This window comes from Enhydra lutris, unplaced genomic scaffold (genome assembly GCF_002288905.1).
Source record: "Enhydra lutris kenyoni isolate GAN:26980312 unplaced genomic scaffold, ASM228890v2 scaffoldscaffold1, whole genome shotgun sequence".
Classification (NCBI taxonomy): domain Eukaryota; kingdom Metazoa; phylum Chordata; class Mammalia; order Carnivora; family Mustelidae; genus Enhydra; species Enhydra lutris.
In genome coordinates, this window is record NW_019154085.1 from 16,916,580 (window position 1) to 16,937,044 (window position 20,465).

The 20,465-nt window shown below is 40.4% G+C and overlaps 1 protein-coding gene across 4 annotated transcripts in view; it reads left to right on the plus strand.

Annotated features, from left to right (window-relative positions):
* The window catches only part of LOC111141102 (par-3 family cell polarity regulator beta), a 1,027,371-nt gene that overhangs the window by 727,580 nt on the left and 279,326 nt on the right, over positions 1–20,465 (plus strand). For all 4 annotated transcript variants that reach the window (XM_022493436.1, XM_022493462.1, XM_022493453.1 and 1 more), the window contains one exon: positions 35–272. In XM_022493436.1, coding sequence (XP_022349144.1) covers positions 35–272 — 238 coding nt within the window. The remainder of the gene's footprint in view (positions 1–34; positions 273–20,465) is intronic.

Here is a 20,465-nt window from a genome sequence, read left to right on the forward strand (position 1 = left end):
CTGACCACATGTATTGATTTTTCTCTCCGCACAGACGGTCTGTCTGATAAGAGCTCTCACTCCGGCCAAGGGGCTCTGAGTTGTGAATCTGTCCCTCAGGGGAACCCTGAGCTGGAGGACGGGGAGCAGAAAGCCAGGAAAATCAAAAAACCGAAAGAGAAGGAGAAGAAGAAGGAAAAGGGCAAACTGAAAGTCAAGGAGAAAAAGCTGAAAGAGGAAAATGAAGACCCAGAGAGGAAAATAAAGAAGAAAGGATTCAGTGCCATGCTGAGGTATGGGCGTGCTGTGAAGGCACAGTGGGCCTTGTCTTGCTTTTTGGTTTTTCCCAGTGAAATCGCTCATCTGTGTGTATCCAGAAAACAATGGCAAGTGTTCCCTCCTTTTTAGCTAAGTGCATAAAAATCTCAACTGCGAAGGCACTTGTTCCTTTCCTGCAGAAGCAGAAGGAGCCTTCCTGGGTGGCCCCCGAGGCTTCCCGGGATGATAGGAGGCTGTGATCAGTTTGCTGTGAACCAAAGGCTGATGCCTGGTAGAGGCACGGGCTGTGCTTGCAGCCCTTGGTTTATGCGGTGGATTAAATGCGTCTTCAGTGTAGGGAAAGCGAGGGGTGAGAGGGAGTCCCCCACCACGGCGTGTATGACACCCCTGGTGACTTAGAGAAGACAGAGTAGACGGACGTCACTCACCCGCCCTGGAACCAGAGGTGTGTGGCCAGGCCTGTGAGCACGTTAGCACCTGCAGAAGCTAGGAGTGGTCAGTGGAGAGGTCACTGCGTCTAGGGTCAGAGCACCCCGTCCTCAGTCCGTGACCCTGCCCGGCTTCATGGGTTGCTTCACTTCCCCAAGCCTTCCTCTCTTCACTTTAACAGTGAGGCTGGGCATGTCCCCAAAGGGCACAATCAGAAACCAACTTTGGCTCCTGTCCTACAGCTAATTCCAAATGTGCTTTGTTGATGCTGAAACAATGTCCACGATTCAGTGACGTCACTCCAGCCGGTGGCTTTCTGGTCACTTTGGGTATTAAAACAACCTCTGCCTCGGAGTCTAAAACGCCAGTCTAATGTTAACCTAAACTTCCCCTCCCTGCCCCTCAAGTCTCTACCCCAAGGTGATGTGGGGGCAAGATCCTACCTTCTCCTGCTTCTCAGTCTCTGGACCCAGGGGGAAGGGTAGGGCAGTTTTAGAACCAGGGTGGAATTCCTCTCCACCAATCCTGCCATAGTGATGTCCCAACCAGCCTGACATGTTCAGATTTCTCCAGGGCAGGGTCCAGCCCTGTTTTGTGCCTCCCCAGCTCTGGAGCCACAAGCCAAACCCAAGCTTGCATGCATGGGGAAGGAAGAGGGGCAGTGAGTGTTTGCGTCTCAAGCAAATGGGGAAGATGACCATCTCCCTTCATACAACTGCCTTCAAATTCTCTCAGGGGTCATCCTGCAGACTCCTCACTTACTTTATTGGGGGAAATGGGGGGAAGCAGCCCTTTCCATTATTTTCTTTGCTCTTACAACTTTCCATCACAAAGAATCTCTCTCTCAATCTCTATCCTTCTTTTATCCAGGGGCTGAACGTGAGGGATGGGAGGTGATGTTGGCTACCTCTTAGTCAGCTCTTAGGAGATATCTCTCTCAAGAATACTGGGTGGCTGGGGTGCCTGGGTGGCTCAGTGGGTTAAGCCTCTGCCTTCGGCTCAGGTCATGGTCCCACGGTCCTGGGATTGAGCCCCATACCAGGCTCTCTGCTCAGTGGGAAGACTGCTTCCCCCTCCCCCTCTGCCTGATTCTCCGCCTACTTGTGTGATCTCTCTCTCTCTCTCTCTCTCTCTCTCTGTGTGTCAAATAAATAAATAAATGAAATCTTAAAAAAAAAAAAAAGAATACTGGGTAGCATTTGTCATCAGATGTTTTTAGTTTGGGTTTTTTTTTTTTTTTAAGATTTTATTTATTTATTTTAGAAGGAGAAAGACACAAGTGTGAGAGGGGGAGGAGCAGAGTTGGGGGAGGGAGTCTCAAGCAGACTCCTCACTGAGCACAGAGCCTGAAGCAGGGCTCAATCTCATGACCCTGAGATCACAACCCCAGGCAAAACCAAGAGTTGAATACTTAACCGACTAAACCAGCCAGGTACCCCAAGTTTGGGATTTTCAATGAAAATTTTCAGACAGAAACAGAAAGCTCTATTCTGTAAATGTTATTCATATGTAATATATGAATATAAATATAATCTGTTATTATATATAAATATGGAAAGAGAGACTCATTGAAACTGCAAAATCACATTTAGGCAACACAGATAATATTGATAGCAGTAGGACACGTCTCAATAAATTCTGGTTTGTTTTTCCTGGTGGTCTCTATAGACTCTGTCTTCCCATTTGACATTTTGAATGTTATACTTGCCCTTTTTCCAGGTAATTATTATGATTGCCAGAATTTGCGGGCTGTGCTTTAACCATCCTGATAATAATGACACACACAATCCAAATATATAGATGGGAATTGCCTTTGAATTTATGGAGGTCAGAGGTTAAACAGGACAGGCTCTGCGGTGGAATGCTAAATTCAATCCCAGCTCTTCCTGTTATCTATCTAGGTAGCATTCGGCATACTGTTCAATCTATGTGCCTCAGTTTCCTCATCTGAAAAATGGAAATAATAATAGAATATACCATTATTATGGGAATTATATGTGTTTAGTTACATGTAACATGCTTATAGAACAGCACCTGGCAAGAAATACACATTCAATAGATGTTGTGGTAAGCAGAATAAAGGCCCCTTAAAGATGTCCATAGCATAATCCTTGGTACCTGTGAATATGTCATGTTGCATAGCAAAGGAGAGTTAAGGTACAGATGGAACTAAGGTTGGGGATCATCTGACTTTAAGATAAAGATGATCATCCCAGATTCCCCCCATGACCCAAAGTAATTATGAGAAGCCTTAAAAGTAGAAGAGAGGCTTGCCTGGGAGGCTCAGTGGGTTAAACCTCTGCCTTAGGCTTGGATCATGATCTCAGGGTCCTGGGATCGAGCTCCATATCAGGCTCTCTGCTCAGCAGGGAGTCTGCTCCCCCCCCCCGCCCCCAGCCTGCCTCTTTGCCTACTTGTGATCTCTGTCTGTCCAATAAATAAATAAAATCTTTAAAAAAAATAAAAGAGGAATATATGACTGAAGAAGAAAAATACAGAGGAATGCAATGTTGCCAGCTTTGAGATGGAGGGAGGTGGCCATGAGCCAAGGAATGAGGGCAGCCTCTAGAAGTTAGAAAGGGCAGAGGAGGGGATTATGTCTAGAGAGCCTCTAGGAAAGAACCCAGCCTACCAAATCCTTAACTTCAGCCCATGTCTGTTGTTTAAGCCACTGTGTTTAAGATACTCTTTTATAGCATCAATAGAAAGCTAACATAGTTATTATAATTATTAGTAGTACTTCTACAATATCGTGGTAATTTATAGGAAAACAAGTTCCTCTTTAAGGTGTTAAAGAAAAAACAAAACAGATTTAACTAGAGTGGTCTACATATATAAAAACTATTAAAGCCTCACATATCCCATTTTTCTAGAATATTACTGAAGTAAGCCTTCACTCTATTTTTTGCTTCAATGACTCAATTTGGCCAATTCATACTCTGCTGCTGGAATATAGAGCACATTCCTTCTGTTGTCCGATATACGCTGTATTTGCCCATGGTGGAAATCACACGTCCTAGATCCTTTAGACATCGAGCAACTCCGTTTTGTTTCCTTCTCCCGTTTCAGGAAAATTAAGATCTGAAAGGCGGTGTTTGATTTTATCTCCCGTGTAAAAATAGCAACTGTTTTCCATAGCCTTTTGCATCTGAGTGTGTGAGCATATTGGAGTTGCTGCTGCATGCACATTTTCAGCAACAAAGAACACAAAAGCTATTGCCATTAGCCAACAGATTTTGCTTTAATTCTCATCTGTTGCTCAGATGCTATTGACTTCGTTTTTTTCTTATTTAAAAAAAGATTGATTGCTTTAAGGTTCTCTAGAAGGTAGATGTGTGGCTTAAATATGTATTATTTGTTCCATTATCTGCATTTCACAGCCACTCTCCTGACATGGAGCTTTAATGCAGGTTGTGCCATGGACAGTGGCACCTGGCCAAGGGCACATGTGGGGACAAAAATCATCTCCCTCTCCTCACTGAAGCTATGCATCACAAAAGTGTGAATGTGTTAGCAGTGGCTTTGCTCTGGCTTGTAACATGCTAAGTGTTGTGTGCTTTTCTAATATTAGCTGGTCCATTCATGTTAATGATATGTAGTCATAGACTTTAGCTCATTAGTTAATTTGACCTACTCCTGATCCTTTTGAAAAAATTATGGGGATCTCATTAATTTGTATCTTTAAATGTGCGGTCTGGTGCCAGTATGCTTAATACTTTTCTTTCTTTCTTTTTTTGTTTTTAAGATTTTATTTTTTTATTTGACAGAGATCACAAGTAGGCAGAGGCAGGCAGAGAGAGAGGAGGAAGCAGGCTCAGAGCAGAGAGCCTGATGCGGGGCTCGATCCCAGGACCCTGGGATCATGACCTGAGCCAAAAGCAGAGGCTTTAACCCACTGAACCACCAGGCACCCTCTTTTCTGATTTCAGAATTACCTCCTCATAGAGTCAACTATGGCTCTGACACAAGCCATGAATTATTATGGAAAAATATGCAGCTCAAGAATTTACCAACTTTGTTAGTTTCCCTGAATCCTCTGTTTACCTGTTGTTGAAAGAGGACATTGGGAATCAAGATGCTTAAATTTTTTCATCACGTGTTGGCTTCCTTACGGCCTTGTGCTCTTCATGGCACTAGACTATAGAGATAATGCCTGTGGCTCCTTGCAGCCAAAGGCTAAAGCCCAGACCCACTCAGTAGACAAGCCAATTGCCATCAGCCCCTGGCTGTTCTTCTGGGGTCTAGCAGATCTTTTCTAAGCACTGGAGAGAAATAGCCTTTGGCCAACAAAATCTTGCCCAGTCTAGAGCAGAAAGCCCAGCATGAAGTCCCTAATTTCTTAATTATTTAATAGCCATGTGGATCTTTGGTTCTTTTTTTTTTTTTTAAGATTTTATTTATTTATTTGACAGAGACCACAAGTAGGCAGAGAGGCAGGCAGAGAGAGAGAGGGGGAAGCAGGCCCCCTGCTGAGCAGAAGGCCCGATGCGGGGCTCGATCCCAGGACCCTGGGACCATGACCCGAGCCGAAGGCAGAGGCTTTAACCCACTGAGCCACCCAGGTGCCCTGGATCTTTACATTCCTTAAACTGATTTCTGTCGCAAGTCTGTGTTTAAAATCATTCTTTTATATCATATTTGCTGTTGCTTCCTTTTGATATTATAGGCCACTTCCCTGAACGCGCCCGATCTCGTCTGATATTATAGGCCACTCACTTCAGAGACCTTTGAATTATCTACTTGTGCTGCACCCTGAATGGAAAACCTTGCTGTTGATCAAGTACCTTTTCTATACTCTTTGTGTGCTTTGGTACCTAGGAGAATTTTGCATAGTAAATTCCTTTTTAATGGATTAACAAATAACAAAGTGCTACACTTGCCCATAGAGAGGTTCATCTCTGTTTTAAAAATTTGCCCATAGTCATTGACTAATAAACTATGTTGAATGCTTAGTCTTTGCCAAGCACCTTCATAATCAGTCTTCATTTACTCCATATTATTTACTGAATGCTTGTTTTGCATCAGGCAGTGTTCTAGACCCTAGGCATACAGTGATGAAGTCCTTGCTTTTATGGGTTTGTTGTTGTTTTGGGGGGTTTTTTTAGTCTTAGGTAAGGAAGGAAAACTCAAAGACTTTTGAATTTCTTTTGGTGAGTTTAAGACAAAACAACGTGTAAAGTACTTGTAGCAAGGGATTTCCCAGGCAGAGGTGGGACACTGGGCTCAACTACCTCGAGGACAAAGCACTTCCTTGTCAGCTTGAGGGAATCAATAGTCAATTTATTTGGTGCTGAACAAGACATCCAGGCTGCAGCTCTTACGTGATTTGCATCCCAGTGAGGAGAAGAGAATAAACGCTAACTCAGGATGACTGAGATTATTTTGGACTCTAGTAGGTGTTACAAAGAAGGTGAAGTCAGAGGGATGGTGTCCTCTTCCTCACAGTGACTTGCTGCCTAACAGACTGTGCATCTGCCCAGGCCACACTGAATTTCAGCAGATTCGTTATCAGAACCTCTCATGCTGTGGTACTAAATGCCAAATCACTTTATGCCTACTCTTTTTTTATTTTTTATTTTTTTGTAGCATAGGAATATGAGGTTACATTTAAACCAACTTCACATAAAGCTGTAACAGAACACTAACCCAAATTGTGTCTGTTTTAGCATACAAAGCCCTATTGCACCTGAGGTAAACATTCTGAAGACACGTGGGCTTTAATCTAAAGGGCACACTCGATTTGCAGCTGTGTGTGTCCACTCTATTCCTCCTGGCCCATCAGTTGGATTTTCCTTTTTTTTTTTTTTTTTTTTTTTAATGTAGGCTCCACACCCAGTGTGGGACTTGAACTCATGACCCTGAGATCAAGAGTCACATGCTCTTCTGACTGAGCCAGCCAGGGGCCCCGGTTGGATATTCTTCATTGTTTCTTCTCAACTCAGCTAACATAGGTGTACCTCAGGGATATGCTGATTTAATTTCTACATAGAGAAGACTAAATTATGAGCCCTAATGGCATAGGGTTTTTTTTATAATCTAAAGGCACCAATTTTTTATATCTAAGCTTTGCAAGTGCTAAAGCACTTATGTTTCATTTGTTTTATACTAAAATATAGTATTTTATCAAAACTAAGGCATCTCCATATGACATCTTGCTGTGGATCATTTTAAAAAGAACACTTCTTCACACACAGACACACACACACACAACACACACACACACACACATACAAACCTTTCTCCTCCACCACAAACAACAACCCAGACATCATCACCATTGAATTTATACTTAACCTACTTAAAAAACTGTCCGTTACAACCTCTGTGGCCTTCATGAATCCCTTTGAGTCATCTACTCAGCAGTGAATGGGGGATAATAACACATCCTCTCCCAGTTGTTGTGAAATTGAAGTTAATGTATGTAAGCAGAGCTGTCAAGATAGTGCCTGCCTTGGTAGGTTTTTCTTCTTGTCTTCCTGCATGGCCCCACTCAGCCAGCCAGCCATCAGCGTTTGACTTGGAGCCCCCTAAATTTCTGTTTCAATTCTGTAAATTTTTCCTCTAATTGCTATTTTGTGTTTCAGGTGAGCTTGCTCTGTTTTCTTTAGACTGGACAGTTTTGCTTAAAAAAGCTGTAAGAAGTCATGACATCAAGAAAATCATTCAATCCTTTCTATTTTATAAGCTTTGGGTCACTCCTTTCTAAATATAACCTTGAACTATTTTCAAAGGTTATCTCATCATTTGGTGGCATTGAATACAAATAGGAAGAGGACTCAGATGGAGGAACAGCCTTTTTTTTTTTTTTTTTCTATCTTTTTCCTTCCTGTGTTTCAGACCAGAGTGAATGGATGGGTTTTGGGCTTGATATTCTCAATGCATGGCTCATAGTTCTTTCATTGGCTGCCTTGGAAGTTGTCTTATAATACATTACCCATATGTACCCATATGTACCACACTTGATTTTTAAATTAGGTTAGATAGAGACGGAATACTTAAATCTCCAGGGAGCATGACATCTGTCGTACATTTCTCCTCTTTACCTTGATCCCATAACGGCTGTTATAGGTCTCATGTACAATAAATGTAATGTGGCTGTGCCTGTCATTACTTCTTTCTAGACAGTGGCTGTAAAATGTCCGGGTATCCCTTCAGCTTTATGGGTATGAAGGGCAACCTGTCTAATGTAGCCAGGCCAATGAAATTTTAACAGTCATTTCCCCAAAGGCAAAAGGCCAACAACAGGCTAGAGATAAGGTGCTTTGCTTCATGAAGTAGAGGCCAGCTTGAAATATGAAATTTCAGATGAAAAATGAAAGCCAAATTAGGTCAAAGGTCTTAATTCAGCTGCAAGTTGTGTATGGAAATACATGGAAAACAGAGAACCTTACGGATCAGGGCAAAATGGCTGCATATATTAAGCCTGAGAGAAATATATGACCGGCAAAAAAATAATTTACATGGCAAAGGCTACTCACAGGTGCAACCATCCGTCCTTCTCCCTGGCTCACCGTGATGGAGCGGGAAAGGAACAGAAGCCGAAGACACATTGAAATTTTGTTAGGCTCCTTTTTTGTCTTTTGGGTAACAGAATTTTCTCACCTCACAGTCCGTCTTAAATTATTTACTTTCTCTTTCACGATAAGAGCCATGAATATTTTGTCTCCTCATTTTGTTAATTTGCCAATTTCCCTCTGAGCTAAGTGCCCTAGCAATTTTAATTTTTCATTCGAGTTAGGAAGAGCAATGACCGCCCCCACCTTTTTTTTTTTTTTTTTTTTTTTTCATTATTACTATCACAGGCCTGGGCTCAGAATGCTACTTTTTATGACCAGCAGTGTTGAGCCCATAATGGAATTGCAAAGTAGAGAGTGTAATATACCGATATTGACTTCCATTAAACCCAGTGGTGTGATCGCTGATAATATTTATATATTTATGTATTATACATCCCAGCTTTTGTTCGTTTGCAACTAAGCACCAGAGAGGAAAATTAGCATCACAATAGGAATAGACTGCAGACAGGAGAATGTAAAGAAGTGGAGGGAGAGCCTCCGTCAATAGGGCAAGGGAGACAAAATGATGAGGGTAGAGGCAAGTATGGTAACTAAAGAGTATAGATTAAATTTGGATCAGACACATTTAGGGTTGTGTGGCCAGCATTTATTTCTCAAGGGAAAGAAGACCCAGGGACAGACAGACTGCTTGGCTGATAGGCTGGGAGGCTGAGTATGTAGACAAGTGAGCCACCGCAGTGCCCAGCGTGCAGAGTTTGTGTGGTGTCTGACTTCAGTAATTTTTTTCAGCTGTCATGCATGTCTGCAAATGTTTGTTTATCACTCTCTCTGTTTCTTTGAGTATATGTTCATAGAGGGCCGAGGGGCATAGATGGGAGTTAATTAGTATACAAGTGTATGGGTAGCTTGTTTTCAAAATCGTTTGAAAAGCTGATTGCTGTTCATCACCTTCCCCTCCTACGGTATGGAATCCCGATTCCTCTGGAGCTCTGTTTATGGCTGTCCAAAGCAGGATGATTTCCTCGTACTTTTCATAATAACAAATGATCACATAGAGTGTCAACCAGAAGGCTGATTTGTTTAATTAGGGTTCTCTTCTTCCCTTAACATGCGTGCACAACTCCCATTAACGTTAATGCGAATTACGAAAGAGCACGAAGAGAAATAGATGCCTTTATCACATTACTTTTCTTGGATAATGAGGTTTAGATTTGTTAACAGATCAGAACAAAAGTCCAGTGGAAAAAAAAAATCGGCTTAACTTTTAAAGAAATTGATATGCTACAAAGAACTTTCACAGGCACGAAAGTAGAAGATACACATTAATAAATAAACTTCATTAGCATTTAAGGTGAAATATAATCATTTAAAATGCTGGATTAAGAAAATGCAAAGGATTTCCTAATGGACCTATTTGCATACTCATATTAAATAACTAATAAAACATATTAACAGCAGGTTTATTCATATATATAAACACCTACCACTTCCTAGTTGAGACTGCATTTGCCTAATTTGCTTTGTACCATGTCCAGCACAATGTCATGTCCTTGTGCAATGTTTACTTAATACTACTAGATAATGACATGTATAGATTTAATAATTTGCTTGAGGGGAAAAAATGAAATTAGTTCTTTGTTTAGCACCTTTTATCTGAGAACTTCAATGTAATTTACTAACATCTATCTTTAAGATGCATGGGAGATGAGGGTGGCAAATAGTAGCTTCACTTTGCAGTAATAAAGAATGAGACATTGAGAAGTGAATCTGCCTGCCTAGAGCCAGACTTTGAACTGATGGCAATACCAAGTCCCCTCTTAATCACGGCTGCTGCCGTATTAGCATCCGAACATGCAATGACGCAGCGTATTTGGATGCTAATACAAAGTATATGCAACTTTGTATATACTTTGATACACCCTGTAGAACCCATACGTTTTTATTTTTGCTACTCACTGGATTTTTCTGTCTCTAGTCAATCTATGAAACAGCAGTTTAATAACATGAGATGGTTCATAATTAAGGGAAAAGACTTGACTCTTTGGCATAATAACCATATAAGAGAGAGGCTTCCCAGAACAATTACAGACAGGTACAGGAGATACACAGATTGAAAGATGCGTAAGAGGTACACAAATATTATGGGATTGCACATCTAGGACTATTATTGCAACCAAGCTAAATAATATCTAACAGGATTTTGGAAACAATCCAATTTTGCTTCTCCGGCCCAATGCTGATCATTTCTGCGTGGTGACCTTCCCTCAACCTCAGCTTCAACATGGCTAAAATCTAATTCGTCATCCACCTGTCTCAGTCACCAGCTCAGCCCGATGTTCCTGACTCTGCAGGAGGCACTGCCAGGAATCCCACGGCGTCCATCTGAGATGCCGCTCTCTCGCCGTACCCTCCCTTCCATGAGCCCACATTCCTGTTGATACTTGCGAAGCGCTGTCTCTGATGTCTCTGTGGCCTTCTTTGTCTCTGCTGCCATTCGCTGACCATGGTCTCTGTTATTTATAACTAGATTGTTTCAACAAACTCCTAGCTGCCTGCGTTCTTCCTTTCCTCCTTTCGGTTCATCCTAGACATAGCCAGCAGCTGTTTATGCCTTCGGATATCAGGTATTTAATGGAAAGCTTCTGCACAGAAGTGCATTATAGCCTAGTGGCCAGGATCAAATCCTCTGAGGCCAAATCTACTTAGGCTCACATCCCCAGCTCCATTTCTTTGTAGCTGTTGGTCCTACATCACCTGCCGGACTCTTATGTGCTCAGTTTCCTCGTCTGTGAAACTGGAATAATAAAGAGATCTACCTAATAGAGTTGCTTTGAGAGTGAATTCAATGATATATGAAACTGCTTGGCACATAGAAAGTTCTTAAAATGTGGGCGCCTGGGTGGCTCAGTGGGTTAAGCCACTGCCTTCGGCTCAGGTCATGATCTCAGGGTCCTGGGATCGAGTCCCGCATCGGGCTCTCTGCTCAGCAGGGAGCCTGCTTCTCTCTCTCTCTCTCTCTCTCTCTCTCTCTCTCTCTCTGCCTGCCTCTCTGTCTACTTGTGATCTCTCTCTGTCAAATAAATAAATAAAATCTTTAAAAAAAAAAAAAAGAAAGTTCTTAAAATGTAACCTATTCTGCTCTAGGAGCCAAGATGTTACCAATTACCAAGTCATTCCCAAAAATCCAACCGTCCTCTACAGCCTTCTACAGAGCTTGTTAAAGCTAGAGATCACTGGCCCTTACATAGGAGATTCTATTCGTTGGTCTAGGATGACGTCTGGTATCTCTGATGATTGTGTTGCAGCGAGTCCCGGGAACCCCCTCTTGGGAGCTGTTAACTCCTGAAGTTCAAACTGTTTAGGTCGGCATTCAATACCCTCTGTAGTCGTATCCCAATTTATTTTTCTCTTATTGTTTTTAACCGTTCCCTTGTGCAAACTCACCACTCTGATCAGATGACTCACTATTCTCTAAAACAGTCTTCGTGAGCACTAAGATGCCATCCTCTTTTGGATGATCACCCTTCTCTCTGCCCCTCCCCCTCCCTCCCTTCCTCTCCCGGCCTTTGTTTCTCTCTCTCTCTCTCTCTATCTCTCTCTCTCTCAGTCCTTCCCTTCCTCTCTCGGCCTTTGTCTCTCTCTCTCTCTCTCTCTCTCAGTCCTGCCAGACTTCTGAAGCCCACCCTAAGCCCCAGCCCCCTTACGTATCCTTCTTTGACTTGTGCATCTCTCTTTGTCTTCAAAATTCCTACATCCCGAGTCTTCTCTTTTGGATTTCCCATTGGCAGACTTGGGGTTTAGCTTAGGCTTTACATGTCTGTTTCCTGTCCTCGGTGGGGTCAGAAATTCCTCTCAGCAAAACCGCTGCCTCACAGCTCCTTGCGCAGCACTGGCCCTTACTAAGCTTACAGGGTTGATGACGGCTCAGACGGCATGCTCATTGGAGTCGACCTATGTGGATATTAATGTGTTGTGCCCTTTAGTCCTTCTAGGTCATAGTACTGAAAATAATGAAAACAGGGAATGTGGATCAAAAATAAGAAAGGGTGAACTGCATTGGGAGCTAATTATTTTTTTTAATTTCTGCTTGAAGAAAAGGTTGAAGGATGAGTTAAGTGGTAATAGTAACCAGCTGTTCTCCATCTCCACTGAGGACAGGGCTAGAGAAAATGGGCCAGAATCCTTATTAGAAAAAAATGAGGTTAGACATAAAAAAGAAGACATTTGTTAAGCACTGGAATGAGGTTTCTGAACAGGTTGTAGACTTGACCTCCCTGAAGTACTTTAAAAGTAGGAAGGATAAATATCCATCTAAAATGATATGAAAAAATTTGCCAATCAGTTTTTTACTTGAATATCTATTAAATACTACTCTGGGGAAATACAGAAAAAATACAAGGCATGAACCTTTTGCTTAGGCTCACTATCTAATTAAGATGACCCATAAATACAAAATGATTAGCAATGAAAGTGGGATTTAAAATTAAGAGCCAAATGGTGAAATTATGACCATGATTGTGGTTAGAATTCAGATATATACCCTCTCTACTTCTTCACCCTTCAAAAACCTACCCTGGGCGTTTTTTTTTTTAAATACATGGATTTTCTGTATTTCCAAGCTTCTTTTCTAGGTTAACTGGAATAATCCTGAATATTTTCTGAAATAATTTATTCAGTAACTTTTGATCAAGCAACAAGTAAGTATACAATAAGCATGTTGTAACTGTCCAGTCAATTTTTTCCCCCTGACATCTTCTTTCATTCATTCAATAAATATTGATGGATATATCTTATTGATGATATATCTTATAAGTAACAGTCTCAGTGCTCAGTTTGGAGGTAACCACAGTGAACAACTCAGATGTGTTCTCCTGGCACCTGCAATCTTTCCTTGAAGGATGGTAGGGCATAGAAGTTCTAATATTAATGTAACATGAAATGTATTAAGTTCCTTTTAAATAAGCAGAGCATTCATGAATCCCATAAAACTGGTTAAACCATTTGCAGTATACTTAGTAAAAGTACTGAAAGTGGGATGCCTAAACCTAGTTGTACAGTTGCCTTCTTGAATGGAATTGTCCTTTGCCTGGAAGATACACACCTTGTATACACTTGTAATATGTGTATAAATGATCATTGTGATGATGAACTACTTGGCCATCGGCTGAAAATGTTTATAGTGCAGACGTGCCTATAGACTAAAATAGATAAGTATTGGTCATCTAAGAAGTCAGTTTAACAGAGTGAAATGGCACTGAGAAACAGCCCAAGACTACCAACATGTAACTCGCCAAAATAGAAGATCTAATTAGAGGCAAAATGAATGATTTGGCCTTTAAACATATTCCTGGCATATCCTTTGTTCTGTGTTAGCATAATGAGCTCATCCCAGTTTGAGCACTAAAAATCCCATGCCCTGGGAAACTACTCAGTTTTAAGCAAATCAAGACAGTGAATCGCCCTCATCTGCATTATCAGCTGTATCTGACCCTCCTTACCCTTTGCTTATGTGCTACTATAGTCATAAAAATTCATTGAAAACACAAAATAGAAACTAACTTTATTTGTAATACCACAAGCTAAAAAAGAAAAAAAAAAGTATACTCTAAATTAAAAGAACATATAAAAGAGTAGAAGCTCTAAGAGAAAAGTTGAGTGAACTCTTCTTTTACCTTATATTTTTGGTGCTTGCCTTAGCCTGAGCTGTCATATAGTCTCTTAAGGCTTTCTTGCTATCTGAAAGAGCCATATAGCTCCAGGAATCAAAGTAGAAATGTCTCAGTAGAGAATGACTAAAAGCACAGCCCACTTGCCAACAAAAAAAAAATCCTTAAAAAAATTATATAAATTCAAAACTCCAGAAAGAGAGAGCTGGAGGGTACATCGACCAAAAATAATGGTTGTAACTCTGATTGCAGACAAAATCACCAGTGAACAGTAAAAACCCTAATTCTAGGGCTTTCAGTATTAGTTCCTCCCATTGATAGGTTTCTTCTCCCCCAGGGACTATAATTTTCCACTTTAAATTTGAACTCTAGTCAATGTATAGTAGAAAATCAATATCATAGATTTGTTCTGCTTTCCTTTTGCCTCCTGGAATTTTCAAAGTATATGAAAGAACAGCTTTTATGATGAAGATGGACTGTAAAATGAAAGGAGTGGCTTTGACCAATTCCCTAGAACTTTGACCCAAACACTATATACCAGACTCCCCACACCATGTCCTCCATACCTCTCATGCCTCCGCCATGTCCCCTCTAATAGAGTATTTCATGTCCACGTTGATATGATTGCTGAAACACCTTTGAAAAGACTCTTTAACAAGTTAATTGGAACTTCCTATCAGAACATTTTTTCCTATTTATCATACATTCTCCCCTTCATTTTGTTTTACTGTTTTCAATTACAGCTTCCTCCTTTCTATTATGATGTGAGTAGATGGAAGTAGAGGAAGAAATTCACAAAAAAAAAAAAAAAAGAAAGAAAGAAAGAAAAAGAAAAAAAGAAGAGTTCTCCAAAAATCTAGACATTGAACATTTAATATTTATACAGATAATAGTGCTTCCATTGTTAAAAATGAGCAGAGATGCCAAGGCATTGTTGAAATAAATGCAGACTCATTTATGGACCTGGTAGGCCATTCTCATTCCTTCTGACTCCAGCTCACCTGGCATCTTCTCAGCTCAGTGTGTTCAGGCCACATAGAAAAGTCATTGGCCAGGCCTGATTCCTCAAGACTTGCATTAGAGCTGGCCTGCGTCATCTTGGCATTTTCCGCTGGTTTTGTACCACCTTGAATAGAAGAACCATTGAATTTATGTGTTCTTCCCATTTTGTGTTCTCTGTCTTTGCTTCATATTTCTTCCCTCTACCTTACCCTTGTATCTCCTCATTAATGTAACCCAATTTTCAGGTTCCTCCTGGTTCTCATCTCTTGAACTAAACACAAAATTAGACTGACTTTCAAGCATCTCTCCGCTGACACTGGTCATCTTTGTATGAGTGCTTTCCATATCTGGCATCTGGTAGTCCAACCACAGAACTCTATAAACCCATGGAATTCTGAGTAACCACGACTCTTAAACAAAGTACTACATCCTGCCTTGTTGGTTTCTACGCCAGGCTTGGTCGGCCCAGGGGCATTGCCTAAGAACCCTCAGTGCCATGCAGGCCTCAACTTGAACCACATTGTCTTAGACTAGAGCACTGATATAGTGGAACTTGCCTATTTCTGACAGGTCATACCCCGAATATTTGTTCCTGGCTCCATCTCCAGCCCCATGTGTCTAGTGACAGGTTAGTTTTCCTTGAACCTTGTGCTTGCTCTTTCAAGAATTCATCTGTCTTTGCTTTCTCACTGGCATGGCCTGTGCTGCTGATGGAATATGCCTCAATGGACCACTTCTAGACTAGCTGGCTGACCTCTCAAAGTCAGCCTCTTTGTCTTTATGCGATTCCTCTGGCCATTGCTCATCCTGGTTAGCTATGCTCTATCTAGTCCCCTTCCCCCGTGATCCTTAGGTGTATCTGATGGCAAATTTGCTAATGCTCACTGTCTTGCCCATAGTATTCATTCAAAAATGGATTGCTAAACTAACTCTTGATTCCAAGAAATCCATTCTAGAAATAATGACTAGCAATCATGCTTCCATAGTTTGATTTTATTGTTTGATTGTTTGTTTGTTTGTTTTTAGGGAGGGAGAGAGAGTGCACACAAATGGGGGAAGAGGGCAGAGGGAAAGGGAGAGAGAGAATTCTAAGCAAGTTCCACGCTCAGCATGGAGCCAATATGGGGCTCGAGTTCATGACCCTGAGATTGTGACCTGAACCAAAAATCAAGAGTCAGATATTTATCTAACTGAGCCACCCAGGTGCCCCTAGGCTGATGTGCTTCTTAAATGACAGTTGATGTTTTAACTCTTGTAGTTTTTTTTTTTTTAATACGAAGTATTCATTTTGTAAAACTGAAGTATTCTAAGAGAAAAACAAGTTTATTGAAGACTAGAATTCTCTGAGAAGGAACTCTCTTAATTTTGAAAATATAGGTGAAAACCTACTGATAAGCTCCACACTTTAGTTTTGCATTTTCAGTGTTAAACTTTAAGTCTGTCTATCATGTTTTTTTTTAAACTTTTTTTTTTAAGATTTTATTTATTTATTTGACAGAGAGAGAGAGAGAGAGAGAGATCACAAGTAGGCAGAGAGAGGAGGAAGCAGGCTCCCCGCTGAGCAGAGAGCCCGATGCGGGCCTCGATCCCAGGACCCTGAGATCATGACCTGAGCCGAAGGCAGAGGCTTTAACCCACTGAGCCACCCAGGCACCCTGTCTATCATGTTTTATTTCATAAGAAATGTATCAGCATAAAGAGAAATAGTGGTAGGTTATAGGATGTAATAGAAATTCTAATAGACTGTTTAACAATAATATGGCAGGCAGATACCATTTTAATCAGTATTGTCATTAACGACTATCAATAGAGAAGATAAGATGTTCTTGTCTTTGTGAATTATGATTTATGGCTGGCACAGCAGTCACACTGAAGTATATTTATTTTTACAATACAGAGACATTGATTAAATGCACATGGCATCTCAAATATAGTTGACATTTTAAGTCAAAATTATTACAGACACACAGCCATTCATTTAAGCTGTTGCTTTAAAAATGTGTCTCAACTGATTGTTAATGGAAGAAAGTCTAGCTGGGCCAATATTTCAATAAGTTGATCCTTTATTTTACTGGTATACATCGCCTGGGGGAAATTGCCTCCTTTGGGCAGTCCTATCATTTTGCTGTATCATTCTGGTGAGCAGACGATGAAAATAGTCCTTTATGTGTCTATACACTGGGGTTCTAGATTGCTCAGAAAGCATTCCCTTATTAGGATAAAATCATTTTTGGTTCTCTTCCCATTCTCCCTATATTCTCTGAAAACCTTGCCTTCTAGCCTACCAACCTGCTTAGGAAGTAGATCTTAAATAATTGATGGCAGCTGTAGCTGAAACATTAATATCATTTAGGGATGATGGTTTTTGTAATGTATATTGCTACTTGTTGCCAATAGACCAGTGACTTTAAACAACATAAGTGTTTGGGTATTGATTGTTGATTTACAAGATTGAGGCCAATAGTAATTGTGTCTGAGAGCGTACTTATATACCCTGTCTATAAATTCTTTGATCTGGTTTCTCATTTATGTCTTTTTAACCTCAGAACTTGCTTAGATCTTTTTTTTTATTTTATTTTATTACAAGGTAATTTTAGGGTCACATAAAAGTTATCAAGATAGTACAAAGAATTCTTATTTACCTTTCATTCAGATTCCTCAGATGTTGATATTTTGCCGCATTAGCACTAACATTTTCTCCCTCTCTCTTTTTCTTTCTCTTCATACGGACATATATACAGACCCAGGCATCTATTCCTTTCTTTTTTCTGAATAACTTGTATTTGCAAACCTGATACCCTTAAACTTGCTTTAAAGCTAGACTTGCATCACTGTATAGTTTTTATCCCATATTTAGGAAAAGTAAGCCAGTGGCCTCAATTCAACCTCCAATCAGCAAAATTAGAAAAATAAAATGAAGAAGGCAATGATTTCAAATATGATTACAAGTCAAGAAAACCAGGATGTGATATTCTTTTTGTTTTCGTGGACGATATTATCACCACATAATCTGAAAACCTGAATTAAGTCAGCTTTGACTTCCGGTAAATGAGTACACATTTCCAAGAATGAGATGTATTTCTTCAACAGTTAATGAAACCTCAGAACTGAGACCTCTGCAAAAAGGTGCAAATCTCTCATCCATGTGATGAGGCCTCATTAACCATTGAATTTAGCCCAACGTGCTTGAATGAGGTGGTAAATAGGAAAATGTCCTGCTGTTTATTATTAAAATTGTGCTACAGAAGGACTGTTAGAAATCCAATACTGTTTTTTTCTCAGACCTCTTATCCTTTCCATTTTGCTGCAGGTGATTCATTGATAAGACTGGAGGGGGAGCTAGAGAGGCAATACTCAGTCTTTGATTACTGAGGGCTTGTCTTACAAATACCTGTGCATTTAAAAACAGTTTGAAAACAAAAAATGTACAAAGATAAGTGTAATCTGATAGCCATAGTGGACTTAAATTCATCCATGAAATTTATAATTGGCCTAAACCAGGAAGAGGGATTTGGGGAAATAGGGTGTATCCTGCCAGTCTTTTTAATAATATTTGTTAGGTATTTCGGATGATTTTATTGGAGAGGCCACTCCAGGGGTGTCTGATTTTAGTCAAACTCTTATGTCTTGAGGGACAAGAGGAGGTACAGTAATAGAAGTGTGGTATATAATATGTAATATCATGTCATAGTAAAATACAATATATAAGCGTAGCTGGTAGAGGGTACGAGGAAACACATCTGTTGGGAAACACTAGTTAAGTAAAAAAAATCCCTAATTCCCTAAACGTTCGGTTCAGTTTTCACAAAGAATAAAGCAGCAATATCTGAGTGTGTTCTTCAGCATAGGCCTGCCCCTAAATTACATGAATGTAGGGATAACAACCCTCCTATACATTGACCACATGTTGCTGAATTGATTCTGGGTAGGATAAAAAAAAGTAAGAAATAGTGTAAACACTCTATAGCATCCTTTTCCTCTTTCTTCATGTCAGGATTTAATTACTCAGAGCTGCTGAAATCTCTGTTCTTCTTGTCAATTGAATGTGTGTTTGTGCACTAAATATCTTCCATATAAAAGATAATACAACTTTATGAAGCACTTTGAAACTTTCAGCCAAAAGGTAGCTTGTGGGGGCGCCTGGGTGGCTCAGTGGGTTAAAACCTCTGCTTTCGGCTCAGGTCATGATCTCAGGGTCCTGGGTTGAGCCCCACATCGGGCTCTCTGCTCAGTGGGGAGCCTGCTTCCTCCTCTCTCTGCCTGCCTTTCTGCCTACTTGTGATCTCTGTCTGTCAAATAAATGAATAAAATCTTTAAAAAGAAAAAAGAAAAGGTAGCTTGTGTGTGTATCGGTAGGCCATTATTAACATCTCTTTTTAACTTCTAAAAAATTAAATATGGTAGATAGCATTATAAATATTTGTGAATGTTAGTATCTCAGCATTTTTTTTTAACCCCATAAGTTAACTGTATTCTGTCAAGGTTAATGGTAAAGAATTTCCAGAAAAGAAAGCTTATGTTTCCATTCACATTGAGAATCCACATAAAAGGACATGGTATTTCATAAGAGACTCTTAATCTCACAAAACAAACTGAGGGTTGCCAGGGGGAGGGAGGTAGAGAGAGGGTGGTTGGGTTATGGACATGGGGGAGGGTATGTACTATGGTGAGTGCTGTGAAGCGTGTAAACCTGGCGATTCACAGACCTGTACCCCTGGGGCTAATAATACATTATATGTTAATAAGAAAATTAAAATTTTTTTAAAAAGGACATGGTATTTGTAAAGTGGATGTATACATATAAAGTATATAGAATTAAACACCAAAGGCACTGTTCTGGACTCTCTAAAAACTGTGTGCAAAATTTGGGCTATGAGTGAGTATGCCTGTTTTTATAGAGAATGAGTCATCAATTTCTTTCTAATTCTCAAAGGGGTCCGGTTCTCAAAAGGAGTTAAGAACCGTTTCATAATGGAATCCAGCCTCTGCAAGGCCAGCTCTGTTCTCTGCCTGACAAGTAGTTGATATTCTTATCTCTACTCTCTCACTCCTTTCACTAATGTATTCAACATTGAACCTCGATGGATATAATATCTACCATCGGAGTAGGAATGTAGCTCTCTCTGGAAGGAATAGGGAGGTGTAGAAGGTCCATCTCCACACTTTTTACGTCCCAGGGATCCCCTCAAGACACACCCTGGTGTGGAGATAACCATCTAAGTATGGTGTCATGGGAAGCAACACGGTCTGTCATAGAAAGGTATTTATTAAAGATTATCTTCTTTCTAGTACTCTTTAGCTAGGTTCCCTCAAGTGCAAAACAAACATAACTCTCTTCAACCTAAATAAGAAACAGGAATCTTTTTAGTGGCGGCTCTCTCTCTGTCTCTATTTACCTGTGCTTTTCAGGGGATCCTCAAAGCTGAGATATTCTCTCTGCTCTCACAACTCAGACCAAGAAAATATCAAATACGCTTAGGTAGGTCCTTGCATTTCATATCACTGGGACTGTATACACTCATCTATTGTTAGGGTCTTTACAACGTCTGATTGCTGGGAATGGCCAGCAATCCCTGTTACAACCGATGAAAGA